A 23,972-nucleotide genomic window follows, 5' to 3' on the forward strand; every position below is an offset into this window, starting at 1 on the left:
AATCTACTTGCTAGCTGTTCATTGTATAAAAAAACAACACAAGAAAATCTCGTTTTATTACTCTAATCGAAGATTTTATGTAAAAGAGATAATGGCGCCTTGCCATGCATCAGTTCCAGTGAATGTATGTATATATTATCAGTTCACACTTCAGCTGATCTGTGTCAGACAGTGGAGTTTTGCTTCTATCTGCTGGACATAGAGAGTGAACACCTGAATCAATTTGTATTTTTGAAAAATTCTCCCGTTCTATCGCGTGTTTTGGGAAGTTGCACATAGCGTGTGGGCGAGGCTGTCTTGCAGCGGTAACAGCAATTAAGCGGGCTAGTTTTCCACCCGTTATTATCGGCGTTATAATGGCGACAGCGTCTGGAGGACCGAATCTTGTGGCTCCTGGGACCAGCCAGAGTCCACGCACCACCACAGCACAGCGAAAGAAAAACGGAAATCTGTCCGCGAGGTTTTGGGAGAGCCCCGATACCCTGGCTCAGCTCGAGACTGTCCGACAGTGGATCGGGAAGCACTACAAAAAGGTGCGTGAGCTAACACTAGCATAGCGGCTAACTCCACTGTTGATTCGGACTAAATGAAAACTAGGCAGTCTCTCACCACTTTGTTACTAACTGTTTATTAAAAACATTTGCTGTATGCGGTAACATCAACATAAACCTTATCCAGCTATCTGAGGTTGGAAGCTAGCTAACAAGATGGCTAGTACACTAACGTTAGCTCTTTTTACAAGCTAATTCTGTTACATTATGACCTGTTTTTACACTTATTGCTAATGTGCTCCATATTTAGTACTGACTGCTGCGGACAGTATGACGTAGCTAGATGCTCAAGCTATACTAGATGTCTGACTGTTGGCTATCTATACTAGTTACATGTCCTTTTGGATTACTCTGTGTGTGTGTGTGCGCGTGCGCTCGCGCAGTATGTGCAGGCAGACTCTCCATCCTGCCCGGCTCTAGTATCCCTCACACTGCAGCTGCTACAGTTCCAGGAAGAGGTCCTTGGCAGAAGTGCAGACAAACCCACACTCACCAAGCTACCTGTGAGTACACACACACGCGCACACTAACACATACTCTCAACCCATGCTCACCAAACTGCCCCTGTGTGTACTCCCCTCTAGTCTCAGTGCTTCCTGGACCTGCTGCCTGGAGGCGGGCTTTGCCACATCCTTGGCTCCGCCTACAAGTTCAAGATGGATCAGGGCTGGTGAGTGACAGATCTTATTACCTATCTTGTACCTCCTATCCCCTACCTCCTGTCTCCTACCTTCTACCTCTATCAGGGCTTGTGAGTGACACCTCAGGGCCACGTCCCATTTCAGCCCCTGCTTGGTGATCTGCATGGCACTATACCTCAAGTGTGTGCTTATGACACAGAAAGCATTTCACTGAGACCCTCCACCCTTTCTCCACTCTTCCTTATTTCCATTTCCTTTATCCCTTTCTCCCTCCCCCAGGAGAAGGTTTGACCTACAGAACTCCTCTAGGACGGACCATAACTTAGAGATGTTTACTACCCTGGAGAAGAACCTGGTCCAGAATAGCTGTCTTTCGAGGCCCGTGGTGTATGTGGACCAGGAGGTGGATCAGAACCTGAACAGCAGACTGGCTGACATCATCACCAAACACCAGGTGAGGGAGGGGGATTTATGTAATATTGCCAGAATGGTGGGTAATGTTGTTTTCTCTCTTGGTTAATGTAGTTGTCTGTCTCAGGGTTCGTTGACTGAGGACAGAACCCAGGCCTCTCACCACATCTACCCCCGTCCAGCCGTTACAGATCACGGTCAGTGTGCGTATGTGTTCATAGTCGGTGTTGACAGCTATGACCCCAATTTCCATTTTAAGTGACTGTGTGTGTCTACTGATTGTTCCAGATGAGTGGGTGCGTCCCATCATGCGGAAAAACAAGCATGTGTTGGTGCACTGGGGAAGGCACCCTGACAGGTAACACACACACACACACACACACACACACACACACCTCCATAATCATGTGTATGACTGTGTTTGTGTTTCATGTAGCTACGATAGCTGGCTGTCCTCTAGTGATGTAGAGGGAGAGGTGGAGGAACCACCACACACACACAGACCTTGGAGGGTAAGAACACACACATACTAGGGCTGTCCTTTGACCCCCCCAAAAAATATTGGTCGACCGAGAGTCGTTTGTTCTTTCGACCAATTGATTGGTCTCAATTTTAAAACTTGTATTTTTCCATATGTAGACGCATCCTATGTGTTTTAATCAAATCAACTATATGCACTGGGCTTGTCTGATGCTTTAAACACACTGTTTGATGAAATAATTAAGACACACACATGACTAGAGGGAGTCCGACCGCAATTAAATTGAGTGTGCCAGGCGGGGCTCAGACTTGCTGTGTTAAAAAAAACGACAGCGAGTGACTGTGTGACTAGCACCCCGTTGTCTCTCTCTCCTCCCTGCTGCAGCGACCACCACAGAACGTCAACCGTGTTTTATCACGCTGTCCGTGTTGCTGAAGCTGCAACATAATTACAGCCGTTTCTGACTGAAATGTTCTGTTACCGAAATCTCTAATTCCCTCAACCCTTGCTCTCTTTACGTGACACATGTATGCATTGCAGGGCCTGACCTATAGCATATCATGGGGCGGCAGGTAGCTTAGTGGTTAAGAGCGTTGTGCCAGTAACCGAAAGGTCGCTGGTTCTAATCCCCGAGCCGACTAGGTGAAAAATCTGTCTGTGCCCTTGAGCAAGGCACTTAACCCTAATTGCTCATGTAAGTCGCTCTGGATAAGAGCATCTGCTAAATGACACCAAAAAAAAAAATATATATATATATATATATATCATAATCACATCAATAAATTGGTTATAACAAACTCTGAACACCATAACAAGTGACAGCAAAATGGATGCAGAGGACGTGACAAATAAACTTGAAACGGGGGAATGTTTACTGGTTTCTCAGGAGGTAAAGGGGAATGTTTACTGGTTTCTCAGGAGGTAAAGGGGAATGTTTACTGGTTTCTCAGGAGGTAAAGGGGAATGTTTACTGGTTTCTCAGGAGGTAAAGGGGAATGTTTACTGGTTGCTCAGGAGGTAAAGGGGAATTCAGATGTGTGGAATAAATTTGACTAGTTGTGGAAAATAGTGGAGATCAAGAAAATTAAGTTAAGGAGCATGCGCTGCATGCATGTTATGTGTGCCGAACAGGATCAGATTACAATATAATGTTTGGAACAATGGAAACCACACTAAATAAAAGCGTACCAGAGAGTCTGTTGTAAAGAAATGTAGTTATTTGTAAAGCCTTTATTACAGCAAAGACTATACGGTCGCATTCATCGTGAGTGCAATTCCCGAAATGGAAAGGTTTATTTATTGTTTACGCTAATTATTCAAGGATCGCTTTATTTTATTTTAGAAACTAAAATCCTTGATTTTTGCATTTCTTTCATGAATGACTCGTATGCTTGTGTGATGACATAGGCCTATATTTCAATAGTTATATTGGCTAAGTAATTTACGGTGTTAAAGACTAAACAGGATGCACTCTTAGGCCTACAGCTCGATGGTGGTCACGCAAGGTTGCTATACTAAGCCTACTAATGATAATGACATCATTTATAATGATAATGATGATCATAATAATAAAAATAATAATAATAATAATAATAATAATAGTAAAAATAACAAGGAGATCATGAAAAAGGAGAGTTATTATTATCAATATTATTTTCTTGACGATTTGGAACAGTGTAAACAACACTAAATAACGTATAAATAATACCAGAGAGGCTGTTCTAACGAAAAAACGTGTGTAGCTATGGTTGCGTGAGGCTTGGCGCTCACGGAATCAGTAGACTATTAAACAAACACTCATACGGGCAACAGAAGCAGGATCTGTCTTATTTCTGTAGATACAGTGAAGGAAAAAAGTATTGTCAGCCCTCAATTGTGCAAGTTCTCCCACTTAAAAAGATGAGAGAGGCCTGTAATTTTCATCATAGGTACACGTCAACTATGACAGACGAAATGAGACAAAAAAATACAGAAAATCACATTGTAGGATTTTTAATGAATTTATTTGCAAATGATGGTGGAAAATAAGTATTTGGTCAATAACAAAAGTTTCTCAATACTTTGTTATATACCCTTTGTTGGCAATGACACAGGTCAAACGTTTTCTGTAAGTCTTCACAAGGTTTTCACACACTGTTGCTGGTATTTTGGCCCATTCCTCCATGCAGATCTCCTCTAGAGCAGTGATGTTTTGGGGCTGTCGCTGGGCAACACGGACTTTCAACTCCCTCCAAAGATTTTCTATGGGGTTGAGATCTGGAGACTGGCTAGGCCACTCCAGGACCTTGAAATGCTTCTTACGAAGCCACTCCTTCGTTGCCCGGGCGGTGTGTTTGGGATCATTGTCATGCTGAAAGACCCAGCCACGTTTCATCTTCAATGCCCTTGCTGATGGAAGGAGGTTTTCACTCAAAATCTCACGATATATGGCCCCATTCATTCTTTCCTTTACACGGATCAGTCGTCCTGGTCCCTTTGCAGAAAAACAGCCCCAAAGCATGATGATTCCACCCCCATGCTTCACAGTAGGTATGGTGTTCTTTGGATGCAACTCAGCATTCTTTGTCCTCCAAACACGACGAGTTTAGTTTTTACCAAAAAGTTCTATTTTGGTTTCATCTGACCATATGACATTCTCCCAATCCTCTTCTGGATCATCCAAATGCACTCTAGCAAACTTCAGACGGGCCTGGACATGTACTGGCTTAAGCAGGGGGACACGTCTGGCACTGCAGGATTTGAGTCCCTGGCGGCGTAGTGTGTTACTGATGGTAGGCTTTGTTACTTTGGTCCCAGCTCTCTGCAGGTCATTCACTAGGTCCCCCCGTGTGGTTCTGGGATTTTTGCTCACCGTTCTTGTGGTCATTTTGACCCCACGGGGTGAGATCTTGCGTGGAGACCCAGATCGAGGGAAATTATCAGTGGTCTTGTATGTCTTCCATTTCCTAATAATTGCTCACACAGTTGATTTCTTCAAAACAAGCTGCTTACTTATTGCAGATTCAGTCTTCCCAGCCTGGTGCAGGTCTACAATTTTGTTTCTGGTGTCCTTTGACAGCTCTTTGGTCTTGGCCATAGTGGAGTTTGGAGTGTGACTGTTTGAGGTTGTGGACAGGTGTCTTTTATACTGATAACAAGTTCAAACAGGTGCCATTAATACAGGTAACGAGTGGAGGACAGAGGAGCCTCTTAAAGAAGAAGTTACAGGTCTGTGAGAGCCAGAAATCTTGCTTGTTTGTAGGTGACCAAATACTTATTTTCCACCATAATTTGCAACTAAATTCATTAAAAATCCTACAATGTGATTTTCTGGATTTTTTTTCCTCAATTTGTCTGTCATAGTTGACGTGTACCTATGATGAAAATTACAGGCCTCTCTCATCTTTTTAAGTGGGAGAACTTGCACAATTGGTGGCTGACTAAATACTTTTCCCCCCCATAAATGGATGATTTATAAAGCCAGGCATGTTTAACAGGTAGGCTATTGATTATATACCTAATCAAGTTGGCATTTCCTCTCTCCTCACTTTTCTTAGAAAATTAAGGCAATGGCTGTTTTCACATCTCCTAACTCCACTGCTGCCTCCGCCCCATTGTTCTCAACACCAATATGCTGGTTAACTTAGCTATTATGCACATAGCAACATGGTCTCGGAAAAGGCGACAATTCAACAGCGCACTGATGTTTCAGAACGCTGGAGAAAGCGCATTTGTTATAAAATAATATTATTCTTATTAGTGATGCACCATTGTTCTTACGTAATATAACCATATACAGTTTCAGTAGCACGTCTTAGAGTGATGGACTGTACCACCCCCACGGCCTCCACAGTGGATCAGTCCACTCAGACAGGAGCCAATCAGACAGGTGTCTTGTGCACCATTATCTTTTTTTAAAATTATTTTTTTGCTACTGCTCAACTAAAGAAATCTCAGTCGACCATCAGCCTATTGACCAAACAATCGACCAGTCGACTAAATTGGGTCAGCCCTAACACACACACACACACACACACACACACACACACACTTCTATGGCTATTTCCCACAAGTGTTGAATGTGTGTGTGTGTGTGTGTGTGTGTGTGTGTGTGTGTACAGGTGCATGCAGGCTGGGTGTTGGATACGGAGGTGTATAATGAATGGATGAATGAAGAAGACTACTTGGTAAATGACAGAAACGTTCCTCTCATCCTCCGCCGGAGAGTCCACCTCACAGACCAACAGGTGTGTGTCTGTGTCTCAGTGTGTGTCTGTGTCTCAGTGTGTGTGTGTCTCTGTGTGTTTCTGTGTCTCTGTGTGTTTCTGTGTCTCAGTCGTCTGTGTCTCTGTGTGTGTCTCTGTGTGTGTGTGTGTGTGTTTGTGTGTGTGTGTCTGTGTCTCAGTGTGTGTGTCTGTGTCTCAGTGTCCCAGTGTGTTTCTGTTTCTGTCTGTGTGTTTCTGTGTCACAGTCTCTCTGTGTCTCCGTCTGTCTGTCTTTCTGTGTCTGTGTGTTTCTGTGTGTCTCAGTGTCTGTGTGTTTCTGTGTCTCAGTCGTCTGTGTCTCTGTGTGTGTCTCTCTGTGTGTCTCTGTGTGTCTCTGTGTGTGTGTGTGTGTGTGTGTGTGTCTATTTGTGTTTGTGTGTGTGTGTCTCAGTGTGTGTGTCTGTGTCTCAGTGTCTGTGCCTCAGTGTCCCAGTGTGTTTCTGTTTCTGCCTGTGTGTTTCTGTGTCACAGTCTCTCTGTGTCTCTGTCTGTCTGTATGTCTGTCTGTCTGTGTCTCAGTCTGTGTGTTTCTGTGTCTGTTTGTTTCTGTGTGTTTCTGTGTCTTTGTGTGTTTCTGTGTCTCAGTCGTCTGTGTCTGTCTGTGTGTGTCTCTGTGTGTGTCTGTCTCAGTGTGTGTCTGTCTCAGTGTGTGTCTGTCTCAGTGTGTGTCTGTGTCTCAGTGTGTGTCTGTGTCTCAGTGTGTGTGTCTGTGTCTCAGTGTGTCTGTGCCTCAGTCTGTGTGTTTCTGTGTCTTTGTGTGTTTCTGTGTCTGTGTGTTTCTGTCTGTCTGTCTGTCTGTGTCTCAGTCTGTGTGTATGTGTGTGTGTCTGTATGTCTGTGTCTCTGTGTGTCTGTGTCTCTGTGTGTGTGTGTTTCTGTGTCTGTGTGTGTGTGTTTCTGTGTCTGCCACAGTGTGTGTATGTCTGTGCCTCAGTGTGTGTGTCTCTGTCTCTGTGTCTCAGTGTGTGTGTGCGAGAGATCCTGTTGCTCAGTGCTGAGTGTGTGCTGGTGAAATTGGTGTGTGTGTGATGTCCTCTCTCCTCAATCTTTAACCGAGGCCTGTGTGATGTCCTCAATCTTTAACCGAGGCCTGTGTGATGTCCTCTCTCCTCAATCTTTAACCGAGGCCTGTGTGATGTCCTCAATCTTTAACCGAGGCCTGTGTGATGTCCTCTCTCCTCAATCTTTAACCGAGGCTTGTGTGATGTCCTCTCTCCTCAATCTTTAACCGAGGCTTGTGTGATGTCCTCAATCTTTAACCGAGGCCTGTGTGATGTCCTCTCTCCTCAATCTGTAACCGAGGCCTGTGTGATGTCCTCAATCTTTAACCGAGGCCTGTGTGATGTCCTCAATCTTTAACCGAGGCCTGTGTGATGTCCTCTCTCCTCAATCTTTAACCGAGGCCTGTGTGATGTCCTCAATCTTTAACCGAGGCCTGTGTGATGTCCTCTCTCCTCAATCTTTAACCGAGGCTTGTGTGATGTCCTCTCTCCTCAATCTTTAACCGAGGCTTGTGTGATGTCCTCAATCTTTAACCGAGGCCTGTGTGATGTCCTCTCTCCTCAATCTTTAACCGAGGCCTGTGTGATGTCCTCTCTCCTCAATCTTTAACCGAGGCCTGTGTGATGTCCTCTCTCCTCAATCTTTAACCGAGGCCTGTGTGATGTCCTCTCTCCTCAATCTTTAACCGAGGCCTGTGTGATGTCCTCTCTCCTCAATCTTTAACCGAGGCCTGTGTGATGTCCTCTCTCCTCAATCTTTAACCGAGGCCTGTGTGATGTCCTCTCTCCTCAATCTTTAACCAAGGCCTGTGTGATGTCCTCTCTCCTCAATCTTTAACCAAGGCCTGTGTGATGTCCTCTCTCCTCAATCTTTAACCAAGGCCTGTGTGATGTCCTCTCTCCTCAATCTTTAACCGAGGCCTGTGTGATGTCCTCTCTCCTCAATCTTTAACCGAGGCTTGTGTGATGTCCTCAATCTTTAACCGAGGCCTGTGTGATGTCCTCTCTCCTCAATCTTTAACCGAGGCCTGTGTGATGTCCTCAATCTTTAACCAAGGCCTGTGTGATGTCCTCTCTCCTCAATCTTTAACCGAGGCTTGTGTGATGTCCTCTCTCCTCAATCTTTAACCGAGGCTTGTGTGATGTCCTCAATCTTTAACCAAGGCCTGTGTGATGTCCTCTCTCCTCAATCTTTAACCGAGGCCTGTGTGATGTCCTCTCTCCTCAATCTTTAACCAAGGCCTGTGTGATGTCCTCTCTCCTCAATCTTTAACCGAGGCCTGTGTGATGTCCTCTCTCCTCAATCTTTAACCGAGGCCTGTGTGATGTCCTCAATCTTTAACCAAGGCCTGTGTGATGTCCTCTCTCCTCAATCTTTAACTGAGGCCTGTGTGAGCCACTTTCTAAGAGTTGATACGTCCTCACTATACCCCTTCTCTGATCACTCCTCTCTCCCCCTCCCTCCCGTCCTGTCTCCCCCCTCCCACTCTCCATCAGGACCTTAAGTTTACTCCAGTGAAGAAGAGAATACGCTCCCCCTCTCCTCCCTCTTCCGACGGCAGAAAGAAAGGAGGAAAGAAGAGGTAAAGTTGACCTATTGTCCCTTTCTCCCTCTAACTCTACCCTCCTCATTGGCCCTTTCTCCCTCTGACCCCTTCTACCCTCCTCATTGGCCCTTTCTCCCTCTGACCCCTTCTACCCTCCTCATTGGCCCTTTCTCCCTCTGACCCTTCTTCCATCCCTATTGGCCCTTTCTCCCTCTGACCCCTCTTCCATCCCTATTGGCCCTTTCTCCCTCTGACCCCTCTTCCATCCCTATTGGCCCTTTCTCCCTCTGACCCCTTCTTCCATCCCTATTGGCCCTTTCTCCCTCTAACCCTTCTACCCTCCTCATTGGCCCTTTCTCCCTCTGACCCCTCTTCCATCCCTATTGGCCCTTTCTCCCTCTAACCCTTCTACCCTCCTCATTGGCCCTTTCTCCCTCTGACCCCTCTTCCATCCCTATTGGCCCTTTCTCCCTTTAACCCTTCTTCCATCCCTATTGGCCCTTTCTCCCTCTGACCCTTCTACCCTCCTCATTGGCCCTTTCTCCCTCTGACCCTTCTACCCTCCTCATTGGCCCTTTCTCCCTCTGACCCCTCTTCCATCCCTATTGGCCCTTTCTCCCTCTGACCCCTTCTTCCATCCCTATTGGCCCTTTCTCCCTCTGACCCCTTCTTCCATCCCTATTGGCCCTTTCTCCCTCTAACCCTTCCCTCACTAGTGGTGGGTCTAAGAGGCGTGGCCCAAAGGAGGAAGAGGAGGTGGTAGAGGAGGATCTGACTAAAGATATGGAGGATCCAACACCTGTCCCTAATATGGAGGAAATTGTACTGCCTAAGAATGGTACACACACACACACACACACACACACACACATATACAGTTGAAGTCGGAAGTTTACATACACCTTAGCCAAATACATTTAAACTCAGTTTTTCACAATTCCTGACATTTAATCCTAGTAAAAATTAGGATCACCACTTTATTTTAAGAAGGTGAAATGTCAGAATAATAGTAGAGAGAATTATTTAAATCAGCTTTTATTTCTTTCATCACGTTCCCAGTAGGTCAGAATTTTACATACACTCAATTAGTATTTGGTAGCATTGCCTTTAAATTGTTTAACTTGGGTCAAACGTTTCGGGTAGCCTTCCACAAGCTTCCCACAATAAGTTGGGTGAATTTTGGCCCATTCCTCCTGACAGAGCTGGTGTAACTGAGTCAGATTTGTAGGCCTCCTTCCTCGCACACGCTTTTTCAGTTCTGCCCACACATTTTCTATAGGATTGAGGTCAGGGCTTTGTGATGGCCACTCCAATACCTTGACTTTGTTGTCCTTAAGCCATTTTGCCACAACTTTGGAAGTATGCTTGGGGTCATTGTCCATTTGGAAGACCCATTTGCGACCAAGCTTTAACTTCCTGACTGATGTCTTGAGATATTGCTTCAATATATCCACATAATTTTCCTTCCTCATGATGCCATCTATTTTGTGAAGTGCACCAGTCCCTCCTGCAGCAAAGCACCCCCACAGCATGATGCTGCCACCCCCGTGCTTCACGGTTGGGATGGTGTTCTTCGGCTTGCAAGCATCCCCCTTTTTTCTCCAAACATAACGATGGTTATTATGGCCAAACAGTTCTATTTTTGTTGCATCAGACCAGAGGACATTTCTCCAAAAAGTACGATCTTTGTCCCCATGTGCAGTTGCAAACCGTAGTCTGGCTTTTTTATGGCGGTTTTGGAGCAGTGGCTTCTTCCTTGCTGAGCGGCCTTTCAGGTTATGTCGATATAGGACTCGTTTTACTGTGGATATAGATACTTTTGTACCTGTTTCCTCCAGCATCTTCACAAGGTCCTTTGCTGTTGTTCTGGTATTGATTTGCAATTTCCGCACCAAAGTATGTTCATCTGTAGGAGACAGAACGCGTCTCCTTCCTGAGCGGTATGACGGCTTCGTGGTCCCATGGTGTTTATACTTGCGTACTATTGTTTGTACAGATGAACGTGGTACCTTCAGGCATTTGGAAATTGCTCCCAAGGATGAACCAGACTTGTGGAGGTCTACAATGTTTTTTCTGAGGTCTTGGCTGATTTATTTTGATTTTCCCATGATGTCAAGCAAAGAGGCACTGAGTTTGAAGGTAGGCCTTGAAATACATCCACAGGTACACCTCCAATTGACTCAAATGATGTCAATTAGCCTATCAGAAGCTTCTAAAGCCATGACATCATTTTCTGGAATTTTCCAAGCTGTTTAAAGGCACAGTCAACTTAGTGTATGTAAACTTCTGACCCACTGGAATTGTGATACAGTGAATCATAAGTGAAATAATCTGTCTGTAAACAATTGTTGGAAAAATGACTTGTGTCATGCACAAAGTATACTTGCCAAAACTATAGTTTGTTAACAAGACATTTGTGGAGTGGTTGAAAAACGAGTTTTAATGACTCCAACCTAAGTGTATGTAAACTTCCGACTTCAACTGTATACACATTCACACCAGATGTTGTTGACTTGTTGACTCTCTGTCTGCAGTAAACCCGAAGAAGGACAGTGAGAACACTCCTGTCAAAGGAGGGGTGATGACTGACCTGGGTGAGAGCGACAGCGTGTGTTTCTCTCTCTGTGTGTGTGTGTGTGTGTGTGTGTGTGTGTGTAGTTGTGTAACTCCTCCTCTCATCCCTCTGTTATTCTCTTTGTCAGATGAAATCGAGGATGACTCTTTGCTTCCTGGAGGAAGGGTAACTATAAAATTCGAATGTATGGCATTTTATACAATCACTTTATATAATGTTACTAGGACTTAGTATGTCTGTACCATCCATATAGCTGTGTGTGTATTGGTGTGTGTGTATTGGTGTGTGTGTATTGGTGTGTGTGTGTGTGTGTGTAGGAGGATGATGAGGAGGGCAGAGAAGGGCTGCGTCTATCAGACGGAGAAGACAACATCACAGAACAAACACACCACATTATCGTCCCCTCCTACACTGCCTGGTTCAACTATAACTGGTGAGTACACACACACACACACACACACACACACACTCTCAAACACACACACACGTCTCACACACACTCTCACACACACACACACACACACACACACACTCTCAAAAACACACACACACACACACACACACTCTCAAACACACACTCTCAAACACACACTCAAACACACACACACACTCTCAAACACACACACACACGCACACACACTCTCAAATACACACACACACACACTCTCAACCACACACACATTCCAGAATGAGCGTTCTTTGTTGTGTTCGTTAAACCAAACAGTGTGTCTATGTTCCAGTATTCACCAGATCGAGAAACGAGCGCTACCGGAGTACTTTAACGGAAAGAACAAGTCCAAATCTCCAGAGATGTGAGGAGCAATTTCACGTGTTCCCCAGGGTTCAGTTCTTGGACCCCTGCTGTTTTCTTCAGACGTGACTGTACCCCTTGGAGACATAATGAACACTGTGTGTGTTTGTGTGTGTGTAGATACCTGGCGTACCGTAACTTCATGATCGATTCGTACCGGCTGAACCCCCAGGAGTACCTCAGCTCCACCTCCTGCAGAAGGAACCTGACGGGAGACGTCTGCGCCGTCATGAGGTGTACTAGGAAGTTCAAAACACCACTTAGTGTGTGTTTTCTATCAGTGTATATTCTAACTCTGTATCTGTGTGTGTGTGTGTGTGTATATTCTAACTCTGTAACTGTGTGTGTGTGTTGTAACTGTGTGTGTAGGGTCCATGCGTTGTTGGAGCAGTGGGGGTTAGTGAACTACCAGGTGGATGCAGAGATCAGACCTCTCCCTATGGGACCCCCTCCCACCCCTCACTTCAACACACTGGCTGATACACCCTCAGGACTGGCCCCGCTACAGCACAGACCACTACAGGTAACACACACACACATTTATGTATTCAAAATCATAGACTATAAAGGTGAAATTATTGAGGTGATTTTTACCGTTAAATTGACAGCCTGTATCCTCACTGTGTTATGACTAGAAGATCCTCTCAAATCTCTCCCCCTCCCTCTCTCTCCTCCCCTCCATCCATCCATCCATCCATCCCTCCCTCCCTCTCTCTCCCCCTCTATCCCTCCCTTCACATCTCCCTCTCCAGGTGTCCTACTCCCAGCAGATGTTGTTCTTCCCAGAGAGGAGTGTAGAGAAGCCCTCAGACTCTCAGAACTTTGGCCTCAGAACAGACCTGTACACCAGGAAACACCCAAAGAGTAAAGGAACCAGTTCAGGGAGGGATTGGACAGAACAGGAGACCCTCCTACTGTTGGAGGTGAGCCAATCATCTCTCAGCTGATGTTCCCTCCACCAATCAGAAAGGTATTATATGTTATCTGGCCTATAATCTTTTTCTTCTATTTTTCTCATGCCTATCCATCTCTTACCTCCCACATTTCTCTACCTCCCATGCCCCCCTTGTTCTCCTTCCTCTCTCTCTCCCTCTCCCTCTCTCATTCCATCTATCCATCCCAGGCATTAGAGGTGTATAGAGATGACTGGAACAAGGTGTCCGAACACGTAGGGTCTCGTACCCAGGATGAGTGCATCCTTCACTTCCTGCGTCTGCCAATAGAAGACCCCTATCTGGAGGACTCTGCCTCCTCACTCGGCCCATTGGCCTACCAGCCCGTTCCCTTCAGCCAGTCAGAGAACCCAGTGATGAGCACTGTGGCGTTCTTAGCATCCGTGGTCGATCCCAGAGTCGCCGCTGCCGCCGCCAAGGCTGCCCTAGGTACGTGTGTGTATGTGTGTTTGTTTTACTCAGTGTATGTGTGTTTGTTTTACTCAGTGTGTGTGTGTGTGTGTGTGTGTGTATGTGTGTTTGTTTTACTCAGTGTGTGTGTGTGTGTGTGTGTGTTAACCCAGTTTCTGTCTCTGTAGAGGAGTTTTGTCGTGTCCGTGAGGAGGCTGACAAGGTTCTGGAGTTCCCTGCCCTCAAGGAGGCTGAGAAGACAGGTATGAGTCTGAAACACGGCAGACACACACGTACACACCAGGTTTTCCACTAGGAAAATGTAGCGGCGGACATTTGACCGGCAGCATTTTAATTTAATGGACATTTTGAGAAATTTACCGGACCCATATGCATTCGGTGCGTAACCTGATTAGGGCATCCACCTAAGGTGGTCAGAATGACAGAAATCACATTTAGATGATGGTAATTCATAATAACAGAACAGGCAACTCGAGGATGCAACGGTGTGCGTCCTTCTTACCGAATTCCGATGCGCATTTGAAGATGTTAATATACATCTTCAATAACTGTCCATAACTGTCCACATTTTACTTTTCCTCAGCCAACAAGACGAGTAACTAACAGCAAAATCACTAGCCTATGTCAATCTACTATCCCCCATAGTAGAAAAGTTGACCTGTTCTGTTGGTCAGCTTGTCGTTCTGCGCGACAAAGAAATAGCCTGTTCCAAACAGACTCTGGGACAGTTGTGGGAGGATAGATCCCAAAGTCATCCAACCAGTAGGCCTAGGCTACATAAAACAATAACTTTAAAAAGCAATGAGTCTGATGCAACAGATCAGAACGTTTAGCTTTAAAATGTTGATAACCGATTATTTCTTCACATTATAAGCTCAGCAATGTGCACAAGGCAGGAGGCTACGTGCGAATGTTTGTTCCATAATGCAATTAGCGGGAAAACACCATTGTCAAAAGCGCAAATGCGAGCTGTTTCATGTGACAAAGATGAAAATATCCATTCGAAATGTTGAAAGGGGTGAGATCTAAAGATGCAACAACTAGGATGGGTTGCTAATATGACTAGGTTTGTGTCTTTGGCTACTGGACAATGAAAGGAAGTTGATTTAAAAACCAATAGAACACGAGTGAAATAGGCTTCTTGTTTCAATGGCATATGGAAGTCGATAAAATAATTCCCTCCATGTTGGATTTTACTTTGAAGCAAGGGAAGCATAACGACTATACACATGCGGCAATTTAATTCCACTAAATTATGCAAAGTAACGTATAGACCGATAAGCACGACCGGTCAAATGTATTTCCATCGGCTGGTATTTCCATCAATGAATAGGCTAAAAATCATTATTTTGCAATGGGATTTTTCTTCTTCTCCTGGACAGTTGGCCAGCGGAAGTTTTTATTTATCAGCTTAACTTTTTTTTTTATCGTCCAAAAGCCATCTGTTACCGGAAACCCTGGTACACACATACACACTCCAAAACCCTCAGACTCTGTGCAGCAGAGAATCCTTCCATCATCCTGTAAGATTGAGATCACTTTATTGGTCAATTGCACACAAGGTCCAACCGAAATTTGACATCCGCTTTTAGTTAAATAAAGTCCACCTGTGTGCAATCTAAGTGTCACATGATCTCAGTATATATACACCTGTTCTGAAAGACCCCAGAGTCTGCAACACCATTAAGCAAGGGATACCACCAAGCAAGCGGCACCATGAAGACCAAGGAGCTCTCCAAACAGGTCAGGGACAAAATTGTGGAGAAGTGGCTGGGTTATAAAAAAATATCAGAAACTTTGAACATCGCACGGAGCACCATTTTTAAATCCATTATTAAAAAATTGAAAGAATATGGCACCACAACAAACCTGCCAAGAGAGGGCCGCCCACCAAAACTCACGGACCAGGCAAGGAGGGCATTAATAAGAGATTCAACAAAGAGACCAAAGTTAACCCTGAAGGAGCTGCAAAGCTCCACAGCGGAGATTGGAGTATCTGTCCATAGGACCACTTTAAGTCGTACACTCCACAGAGCTGGGCTTTACGGAGTGGCCAGAAAAAAGCCATTGCTTAAAGAAAAAAATAAGCAAACGCATTTGGTGTTCGCCAAAAAGCATGTGGGAGACTCCCCAAATATATGGAAGAAGGTACTCTGGTCAGATGAGACTAAAATTGAGCTTTTTGGCCATCAAGGAAAAAGCTATGTCTGGTGCAAACCCAACACCTCTCATCACCCCGAGAACACCATCCCCACAGTGAAGCATGGTGGTGGCAGCATCATGCTGTGGGGATGTTTTTCATCGGCAGGGACTGGGAAACTGGTCAGAACTGAAGGAATGATGGATGGCTCTAAATACAGGGAAATTCTTGAGGGAAACCTGTTTCAGTCTTCCAGAGATTTGAGACTGGGACGGAGGTTCACCTTCCAGCAGGACAATGACCCTAAGCATACTGCTAAAGCAACACTCGAGTGGTTTAAGGGGAAACTTAAATGTCTTGGAATGGCCTAGTCAAAGCCCAGATCTCAATCCAATTGAGAATATGTGGTATGACTTAAAGATGGCTGTACACCAGCGGAACCCATCCAACTTGAAGGAGCTGGAGCAGTTTTGCCTTGAAGAATGGGCAAAAATCCCAGTGGCTAGATGTGCCAAGCTTATAGAGACATACCCCAAGAGACTTGCAGCTGTAATTGCTGCAGAAGTTGGCTCTATTAAGTATTGACTTTGGGGGGATGAATAGTTATGCACGCTCAAGTTTTTTTGTCTTATTTCTTGTTTGTTTCACAAAAAAAATTATTTTGCATCTTCAAAGTGGTAGGCATGTTGTGTAAATCAAATGATACAAACCCCCCAAAAATCAATTTTAATTCCAGGCAACAAAATAAGAAAAATGCCAAGGGGGGTGAATAGTTTCAAAAGCAACTGTACATGCATATACAGGTTTTGGAGAGGTGTGGGGGGCTGCCACACTGGGTGCCTGGGGAGCTGTTGTTGTGGGGGGGGGTTAAGTGCCTCAAGGGCATGACAGCAGGCAATGGCATCTAGGATTTGATACCAGCAGCCCTCCGATTGCCAGCTCACCTTCTGCCTGAATTTTTTTTTCTCCATCGGAACCGGGATTCGAACTGGCAACCCTCGAACTGATTACTTTGCTGGCTTGCCTCTCTAACCACTAGGCTACCTCTCTCTCGCTCTCTCTCCTGTAGACGTGATGGATGGTGAGAATATGGAGTCGGACTCTGACTCCCAGCAGCATCTGCAGGTGAGACAGGAAGTTACACTTTTTTTTCTTCTTCTAATAATCTGATTGTAAATGGGTGATGATTTGTTGTTTTGTTTGTGTTCCAGGCGGATGGACAGAAGGTTCCAGAGCCCAGCAGAGGAGAGAGAGCAGAAGGAGAGCGAGTGAAGAGAGAGAACACTGAAACGACTGTCACAGAGGAGAGAGACGGAGAGAGAGGAGAGGAGAACAAGACAGGTGTGTGTGTGTGTGTGTGTTGTTATTTATATAGACGTGGTGTGTGTGTGTGTGTGTGTGTTGTTATTTATACAGACGTGGTGTGTGTGTGTGTGTGTTGTAATTTATATAGACGTGGTGTGTGTGTGTGTTGTTATTTATACAGACGTGGTGTGTGTGTGTTGTTATTTATATAGACGTGGTGTGTGTATGTGTGTTGTATCTTGTAGATGATTTCTCCTTCGTTCTCTCGTTTAGACCAAGGGGAGGAGGAGGAGCTTGTGGGGGGAGGGAGGGATGAAGGGAGGAGACGGGCAGAGCTGGAGTTTGTAGACGGGACCGTTGTCAAGGCAGCAGCTGCTGCTCTGGCCTCCGCCGCTACTAAGGCCAAGGTAAGCCCCGCCCACGATCCTCAAACCACCCTATAGATGCCCACGTACCCCACCCATCAGCCCATCCCTGTCTACTGTCCATTCAACTGGCCTATTACGCTCTGCTTCCTTTCTTCTGGCCTGTCACTACAGCCATTACTTAGGACCTAGTCAATCAAGTCCTCTAACCTCTCTCTCTCTCTTTCTCTCCCTCCCTCTCTCTCTACTCCTCTCTACTCCCCTCTCTCCACCTCTCTCTCTCTACTCCCCTCTCTCCCCCCTCTCTCTCTACTCCCCTCTCTCCCTCCCTCTCTCTCTACTCCCCTCTCTCCACCTCTCTCTCTACTCCTCTCTACTCCCCTCTCTCTCTACTCCCCTCTCTCCACCTCTCTCTCTACTCCTCTCTACTCCCCTCTCTCTCTACTCCCCTCTCTCCACCTCTCTCTCTATTCCCCTCTCTCCCCCCTCTCTCTCTCTACTCCCCTCTCTCCCCCCTCTCTCTCTATACTCCCCTCTCTCCCTCTCTCTCTATACTCCCCTCTCTCACCCTCTCTCTCTCCCCCCTCTCTCTCTCTACTCCCCTCTCTCTATATATACTCCCCTCTCTCTACTCCCCTCTCCCCCTCTCTCTCTACTCCCCCCTCTCTACTTCCCTCTCTCCCTCACTCTCTCTCTACTCCCTCTCTACATGTGTCCCTCTCTCTACATGTGTCCCTCCCTCTCTCTCTACATGTGACCCTCTCTCTCTACTCCCCCCTCTCTACTCCCCTCTCTCCCTCCCTCTCTCTCTACTCCCTCACTCTCCCTCCCACTCTCTAAATGTGTCCCTCTCTCTCTCTACTCCCTCTCTCTACATGTGTCCCTCTCTCTCTCCCTCTCTCTCTCTACTCCCCTCTCACCCTCCCTCTCTCTCTACATCTCTCCCTCTCTCTCTCCATAGCACCTGTCAGCGGTAGAGGAGAGGAAGATCAAGTCTCTGGTGGCTCTGCTGGTGGAGACTCAGATGAAGAAGCTGGAGATCAAACTGAGACATTTTGAGGAGCTGGAGACTATCATGGACCGAGAGAAAGAGGCGGTGAGTATAGATCACTGTAGACTAGATCACTGTAGACTAGATCACTGTAGACTAGATCACTGTAGACTACATCGCGCGTTCTTCTGTCTCTTCTCTCCGTCTCAGACCGGACAAGTAGGCGCGCAATGGATTATGGTAATTGTAGTTAATTACCACGTTTTTGGCACTAAATAATGTAGAATATTGGCCTGTTGGAACTACAACTCCCTATTACATCATACAGTTCGGGCTTGATCTGATCTATCTAGAGAAACTGTGCATTGCACTCCCATAAAAAAATAATAATAATTGAACCGATGTTGGTCAATTAGTTCTTTAAAAAAATGAAATGAGTTGTTTAAAAACTAAAAAAGAACAAATATTGGTTAATCGCTCAACACTGTTTTTTCATCCAGTCAATCTAAATGTGATATTGTCAAGTTAAAATGTCATTATTTGTGTATGGAGGGTAGGTTATAATAGGCTGTAGGCTACTTGCTCAGCCCGCAAATTTAATATAAAATCAGCCGATATTGAAATTAGGCGCATCATACGCTTTTCTGTGCGATCTTGGCACAGGCCAGTATTTCTTTTAATTCAGGCCAGTAGCTTTCAGTTGGCACTGGCACATTTACCTGAATGTCAAGCCCTGGTGTCTCCCCTCCCTATGTAGTTGGAGCAGCAGCGTCAGCAGCTGTTGTCAGAGCGACAGAGTTTCCACTCCGAGCAGCTGAAACACGCAGAGATGAGGATTCTACAGCAGAGAGAGCAGCAATCACCATACGCTCTACAACAGCACACAGGTCTGTACACAGTACAGTCGTGGTGAGAAGTATTGGTCTTCACAAAGTTCGCTGCTTCAGTGTTATGAGATATCTTTGTCAGATGTTACTATGGTATACTGAAGTATAATTACAAGCAGTGTCAAATGTTTTTATTGACAATGACATTAAGTTTATGCAAAGAGTCAATATTTGCAGTGTTGACCCTTCTTTTTCAAGACCTCTGCAATCCGCCCTGACATGCTGTCAATTAACTTCTGGGCCACATCCTGACTGATGGCAGCCCATTCTTGCGTAATCAATGCTTGGAGTTTGTCAGAATTTGTGGGTTTTTGTTTGTCCACCCGCCTCTTGAGGATCGACCACAAGTTCTCAATGGGATTAAGGTCTGGGGAGTTTCCTGGACAACGATTCCCTGAGCCACTTAGTTATCACTTTTACCTTATGGCAAGGTGCTCCATCGTGCTGGAAAAGGCATTGGTCGTCACCAAACTGTTCTTGGATGGTTGGGAGAAGTTGCTCTCGGAAGATGTGTTGGTACCATTCTTTATTCATGGCTGTGTTCTTAGGCAAAATTGTGAGTGAGCCCACTCCCTTGGCTGAGAAGCACACACCTTGACCCCAGTCACACACATTCCAGTTCTCTGAAGAATACACACGGTACATATTTTGAGTACTTTAATTTAGATCCACAGTAAGATATTATGTCAAGGTCATACAGATGCCTGGACAGGTAGTCATGGAAACGTATGTCATCTTCACATCTGAAAGGTCCTCATGTGTGACTGTTTACTGTCATTTTGATGGTATTTAATCATTGTCTCACACACACACATGCTGTACCCTTTACTGACCAGTGCAGAAGAGTAAACTCAAATCATTAAAAGTGTTTTCTATGAAACGATCACAGTGTGTGTGGCTGTGTTCATGTTCAGAGTTGATTGATGTTGGAATGTGTTATGTTATACACAATACATTTAGAATCAAAATGGACTTTCAACAGTTATTTAACAGACTTATCACATTGCAAAAAAATATATATATTTAGTTGAATTTGGAAGTTTACATACACTTAGGTTGGAATCATTAAAACTTGTTTTTCAACCAATCCACACATTTCTTGTTAACAAACTATAGTTTTGGCAAGTCGGTTATCGACCACAAGTTCTCAATGGGATTAAGGTCTGGGGAGTTTCCTGGACAACGATTCCCTGAGCCACTTAGTTATCACTTTTACCTTATGGCAAGGTGCTCCATCGTGCTGGAAAAGGCATTGGTCGTCACCAAACTGTTCTTGGATGGTTGGGAGAAGTTGCTCTCGGAAGATGTGTTGGTACCATTCTTTATTCATGGCTGTGTTCTTAGGCAAAATTGTGAGTGAGCCCACTCCCTTGGCTGAGAAGCAACCCCACACATGAATGGTCTCAGGATGCTTTACTGTTGGCATGACACAGGACTGATGGTAGCGCTCACCTTGTCTTCCAGATGCCCCAAACAATCGGAAAGGGGATTCATCAGAGAAAATGACTTTACCCCAGTCCTCAGCAGTCCAATCCCTGTACCTTTTGTAGAATATCAGTCTGTCCCTGATGTTTTTCCCGGAGAGAAGTGGCTTCTTTGCTGCCCTTCTTGACACCAGGCCATCCTCCAAAAGTCTTCACCTCACTGTGCGTGCAGATACACTCACACCTGCCTGCTGCCATTCCTGAGCAAGCTCTACACTGGTGGTACCCCGATCCCGCAGCTGAATCAACTTTAGGAGACGGTCCTGGCACTTGCTGGACTTTCTTGGGCGCCCTGACGCCTTCTTCACAACAATTGAACCTCGCTCCTTGAAGTTCTTGATGATCCGATAAATGGTTGATTTAGGTGCAATCTTACTAGCAGCAATATCCTTGTCTGTGAAGCCCTTTTTGTGCAAAGCAATGATGACGGCACGTGTTTCCTTGCAGGTAACCATGGTTAACAGAGGAAGAACAATGATTTCAAGCAACACGCTCCTTTTAAAGCTTTCAGTCTGTTATTCTAACTCAATCAGCATGACAGAGTGATCTCCAGCCTTGTCCTCGTCAACACTCTCACCTGCGTTAACGAGAGAATCACTGACATGATGGCAGCTGGTCCTTTTGTGGCAGGGCTGAAATGCAGTGGAAATGTTTTTTGGGGATTTAGTTCATTTTCATGGCACAGAGGGACTTTGCAATTAATTGCAATTCATCTGATCACTCTTCATGACATTCTGGAGTATATGCAAATTGCCATCATCAAAACTGAGGCAGCAGACTTTGTGAAAATTAGTATTTGTGTCATTCTCAAAACTTTTGACCACGACTGTACATTATACGCACGCCTGCACCCGCACACACACTGTGAGTATGTAGAGATCAAGATATCCATCTCTACCCCATCTCTAGGCCAGTCCATGCCCGGCCGGATTATGCCTACTGAAGGGAACTCTCTCACCATGGCCCCCCGACACCCTGGAGCTTCCAATGGCATGTGTGGGTACCCTGACCTCTAACCCTGACCTCTAACCCTGACCTCTAACCCTGACCTCTAACCCCTGACCTCTAACCCTGACCTCTAACCCTGACCTCTAACCCTGACCTCTAACCCCTGACCTCTAACCCTGACCTCTAACCCCTGACCTCTAACCCCTGACCTCTAACCCCTGACCTCTAACCCTGACCTCTAACCCCTGACCTCTAACCCTGACCTCTAACCCCTGACCTCTAACCCTGACCTGTAACCCTGACCTCTAACCCCTGACCTCTAACCCCTGACCTCTAACCCCTGACCTCTAACCCCTGACCTCTAACCCTGACCTGTAACTCCAACCCCACACTGCTCCAAACGTGCCCTTAGCTGTGAAAAATTTGTAGAGCATAAATTTTGTATCCATAAAAGTTACATATATTGAGCGTGTTTTGAGTTTGAATTTAAGGTGCATCTGCCACAGCCGACATTCGGACACTGTGTAGTGGTTTTCAACAGCAAGCCTCAGATTAACATGGTAGTGTCAACAGCTGCTATTGTTTATAAAAGGTTTCTTTTAAATGTCGAAAATAAACTTGTCCCTACCCCCTGTATCACACACTCACAAACTGAAAACATTTAAAGAAAACTTTTATAAACAATAGCAGCTGTTGACACTACCATGTGTACAATGAATTGGTTGGAGAGAGGTCTCAAATATCACATTAATTTATATCCACTGTAGCTTTTGATTTGCGGCCAAGGTGGTTTCTGTTTCAGTCACGTCTTTGGTCACATTTGCGTGTGTCAAGCAAAATCACCCTAATTGACAAATAGTGCCTGCCTCCCACAATGCAGGTGATGACTGCAGGGTGCAGTTGGTATGCAGCAACTGCATGACCTTTGATCACATGGTTTTTGTAAAGTTCATGCAGTCGACATGTAGGCACAAGTTGGACAATTTTTATCCCCATAATGCAACCCATTGACTGCATAAAACTGATCTGCTGGAACGCAGCCACTTATGTCGTTTCTTCTTCTCTTCTGTCAGACCCACCTGCGCAGCCTGATGGGATAGCTCCGGCCCAGCCTGGTCCTCCAACCACGGCCATACACAGCCGGGGAGCCGACACATGAGAGACACACACCTTGACCCCAGTCACACACATTCCAGTTCTCTGAAGAATACACACGGTACATATTTTGAGTACTTTAATTTAGATCCACAGTAAGATATTATGTCAAGGTCATACAGATGCCTGGACAGGTAGTCATGGAAACGTATGTCATCTTCACATCTGAAAGGTCCTCATGTGTGACTGTTTACTGTCATTTTGATGGTATTTAATCATTGTCTCACACACACACATGCTGTACCCTTTACTGACCAGTGCAGAAGAGTAAACTCAAATCATTAAAAGTGTTTTCTATGAAACGATCACAGTGTGTGTGGCTGTGTTCATGTTCAGAGTTGATTGATGTTGGAATGTGTTATGTTATACACAATACATTTAGAATCAAAATGGACTTTCAACAGTTATTTAACAGACTTATCACATTGCAAAAAAATATATATATTTAGTTGAATTTGGAAGTTTACATACACTTAGGTTGGAATCATTAAAACTTGTTTTTCAACCAATCCACACATTTCTTGTTAACAAACTATAGTTTTGGCAAGTCGGTTAGGACATCTACATTGTGCATGACACAAGTACATTTTCCAACAATTGTTTACAGACAGATTATTTCACTTATAATTCACTGTATCACAATTCCAGTGGGTCAGAAGTTTACATACACTAAGTTGACTGTGCCTTTTAAACAGCTTGGAAAATTCCAGAAAATGATGTCATGGCTTTAGAAGCTTCTGATAGGCTAATTGACATCATTTGAGTCAATTGGAGGTGTACCTGTGGATGTATTTCAAGGCCTACCTTCAAACTCAGTGCCTCTTTGCTTGACATCATGGGAAAATCAAAAGAAATCAGCCAAGACCTCAGGAAAAAATGTTTACCTCCACAAGTCTGTGTAGGGCGGCAGGTAGCTTAGTGGTTAAGAGCATTGTGCCAGTAACCGAAAGGTCGCTGGTTCTAATCCCCGAGCCGACTAGGTGATAAATCTGTTGATGTGCCCTTGAGCTCTGGATAAGAGCGTCTGCTAAATGACTAAAATTTAAATTTAAATGGTTCATCCTTGGGAGC

At 45.2% G+C, this 23,972-nt stretch overlaps 1 protein-coding gene across 1 annotated transcript; it reads left to right on the plus strand.

Moving 5' to 3' along the window:
- Positions 1-235: 235 nt before the first annotated feature.
- On the plus strand, positions 236-23,207 carry LOC121572280 (SWI/SNF complex subunit SMARCC1). Its single transcript, XM_045222134.1, has 26 exons — positions 236-533; positions 935-1,054; positions 1,136-1,221; positions 1,472-1,646; positions 1,731-1,800; positions 1,892-1,961; positions 2,040-2,115; positions 6,185-6,310; positions 8,827-8,912; positions 9,593-9,714; positions 11,411-11,470; positions 11,579-11,616; positions 11,769-11,884; positions 12,192-12,263; positions 12,383-12,496; positions 12,632-12,785; positions 13,015-13,185; positions 13,386-13,644; positions 13,794-13,868; positions 16,806-16,891; positions 16,978-17,107; positions 17,345-17,478; positions 18,398-18,532; positions 19,185-19,314; positions 21,708-21,794; positions 22,820-23,207. Exons 1-26 carry the CDS (start codon positions 357-359, stop codon positions 22,903-22,905), a joined length of 2,955 nt encoding a protein of 984 aa, XP_045078069.1. The 5' UTR covers positions 236-356; the 3' UTR covers positions 22,906-23,207.
- The last annotated feature ends 765 nt before the right edge of the window (positions 23,208-23,972 follow it).

This window comes from Coregonus clupeaformis, chromosome 8 (genome assembly GCF_020615455.1).
Source record: "Coregonus clupeaformis isolate EN_2021a chromosome 8, ASM2061545v1, whole genome shotgun sequence".
Classification (NCBI taxonomy): domain Eukaryota; kingdom Metazoa; phylum Chordata; class Actinopteri; order Salmoniformes; family Salmonidae; genus Coregonus; species Coregonus clupeaformis.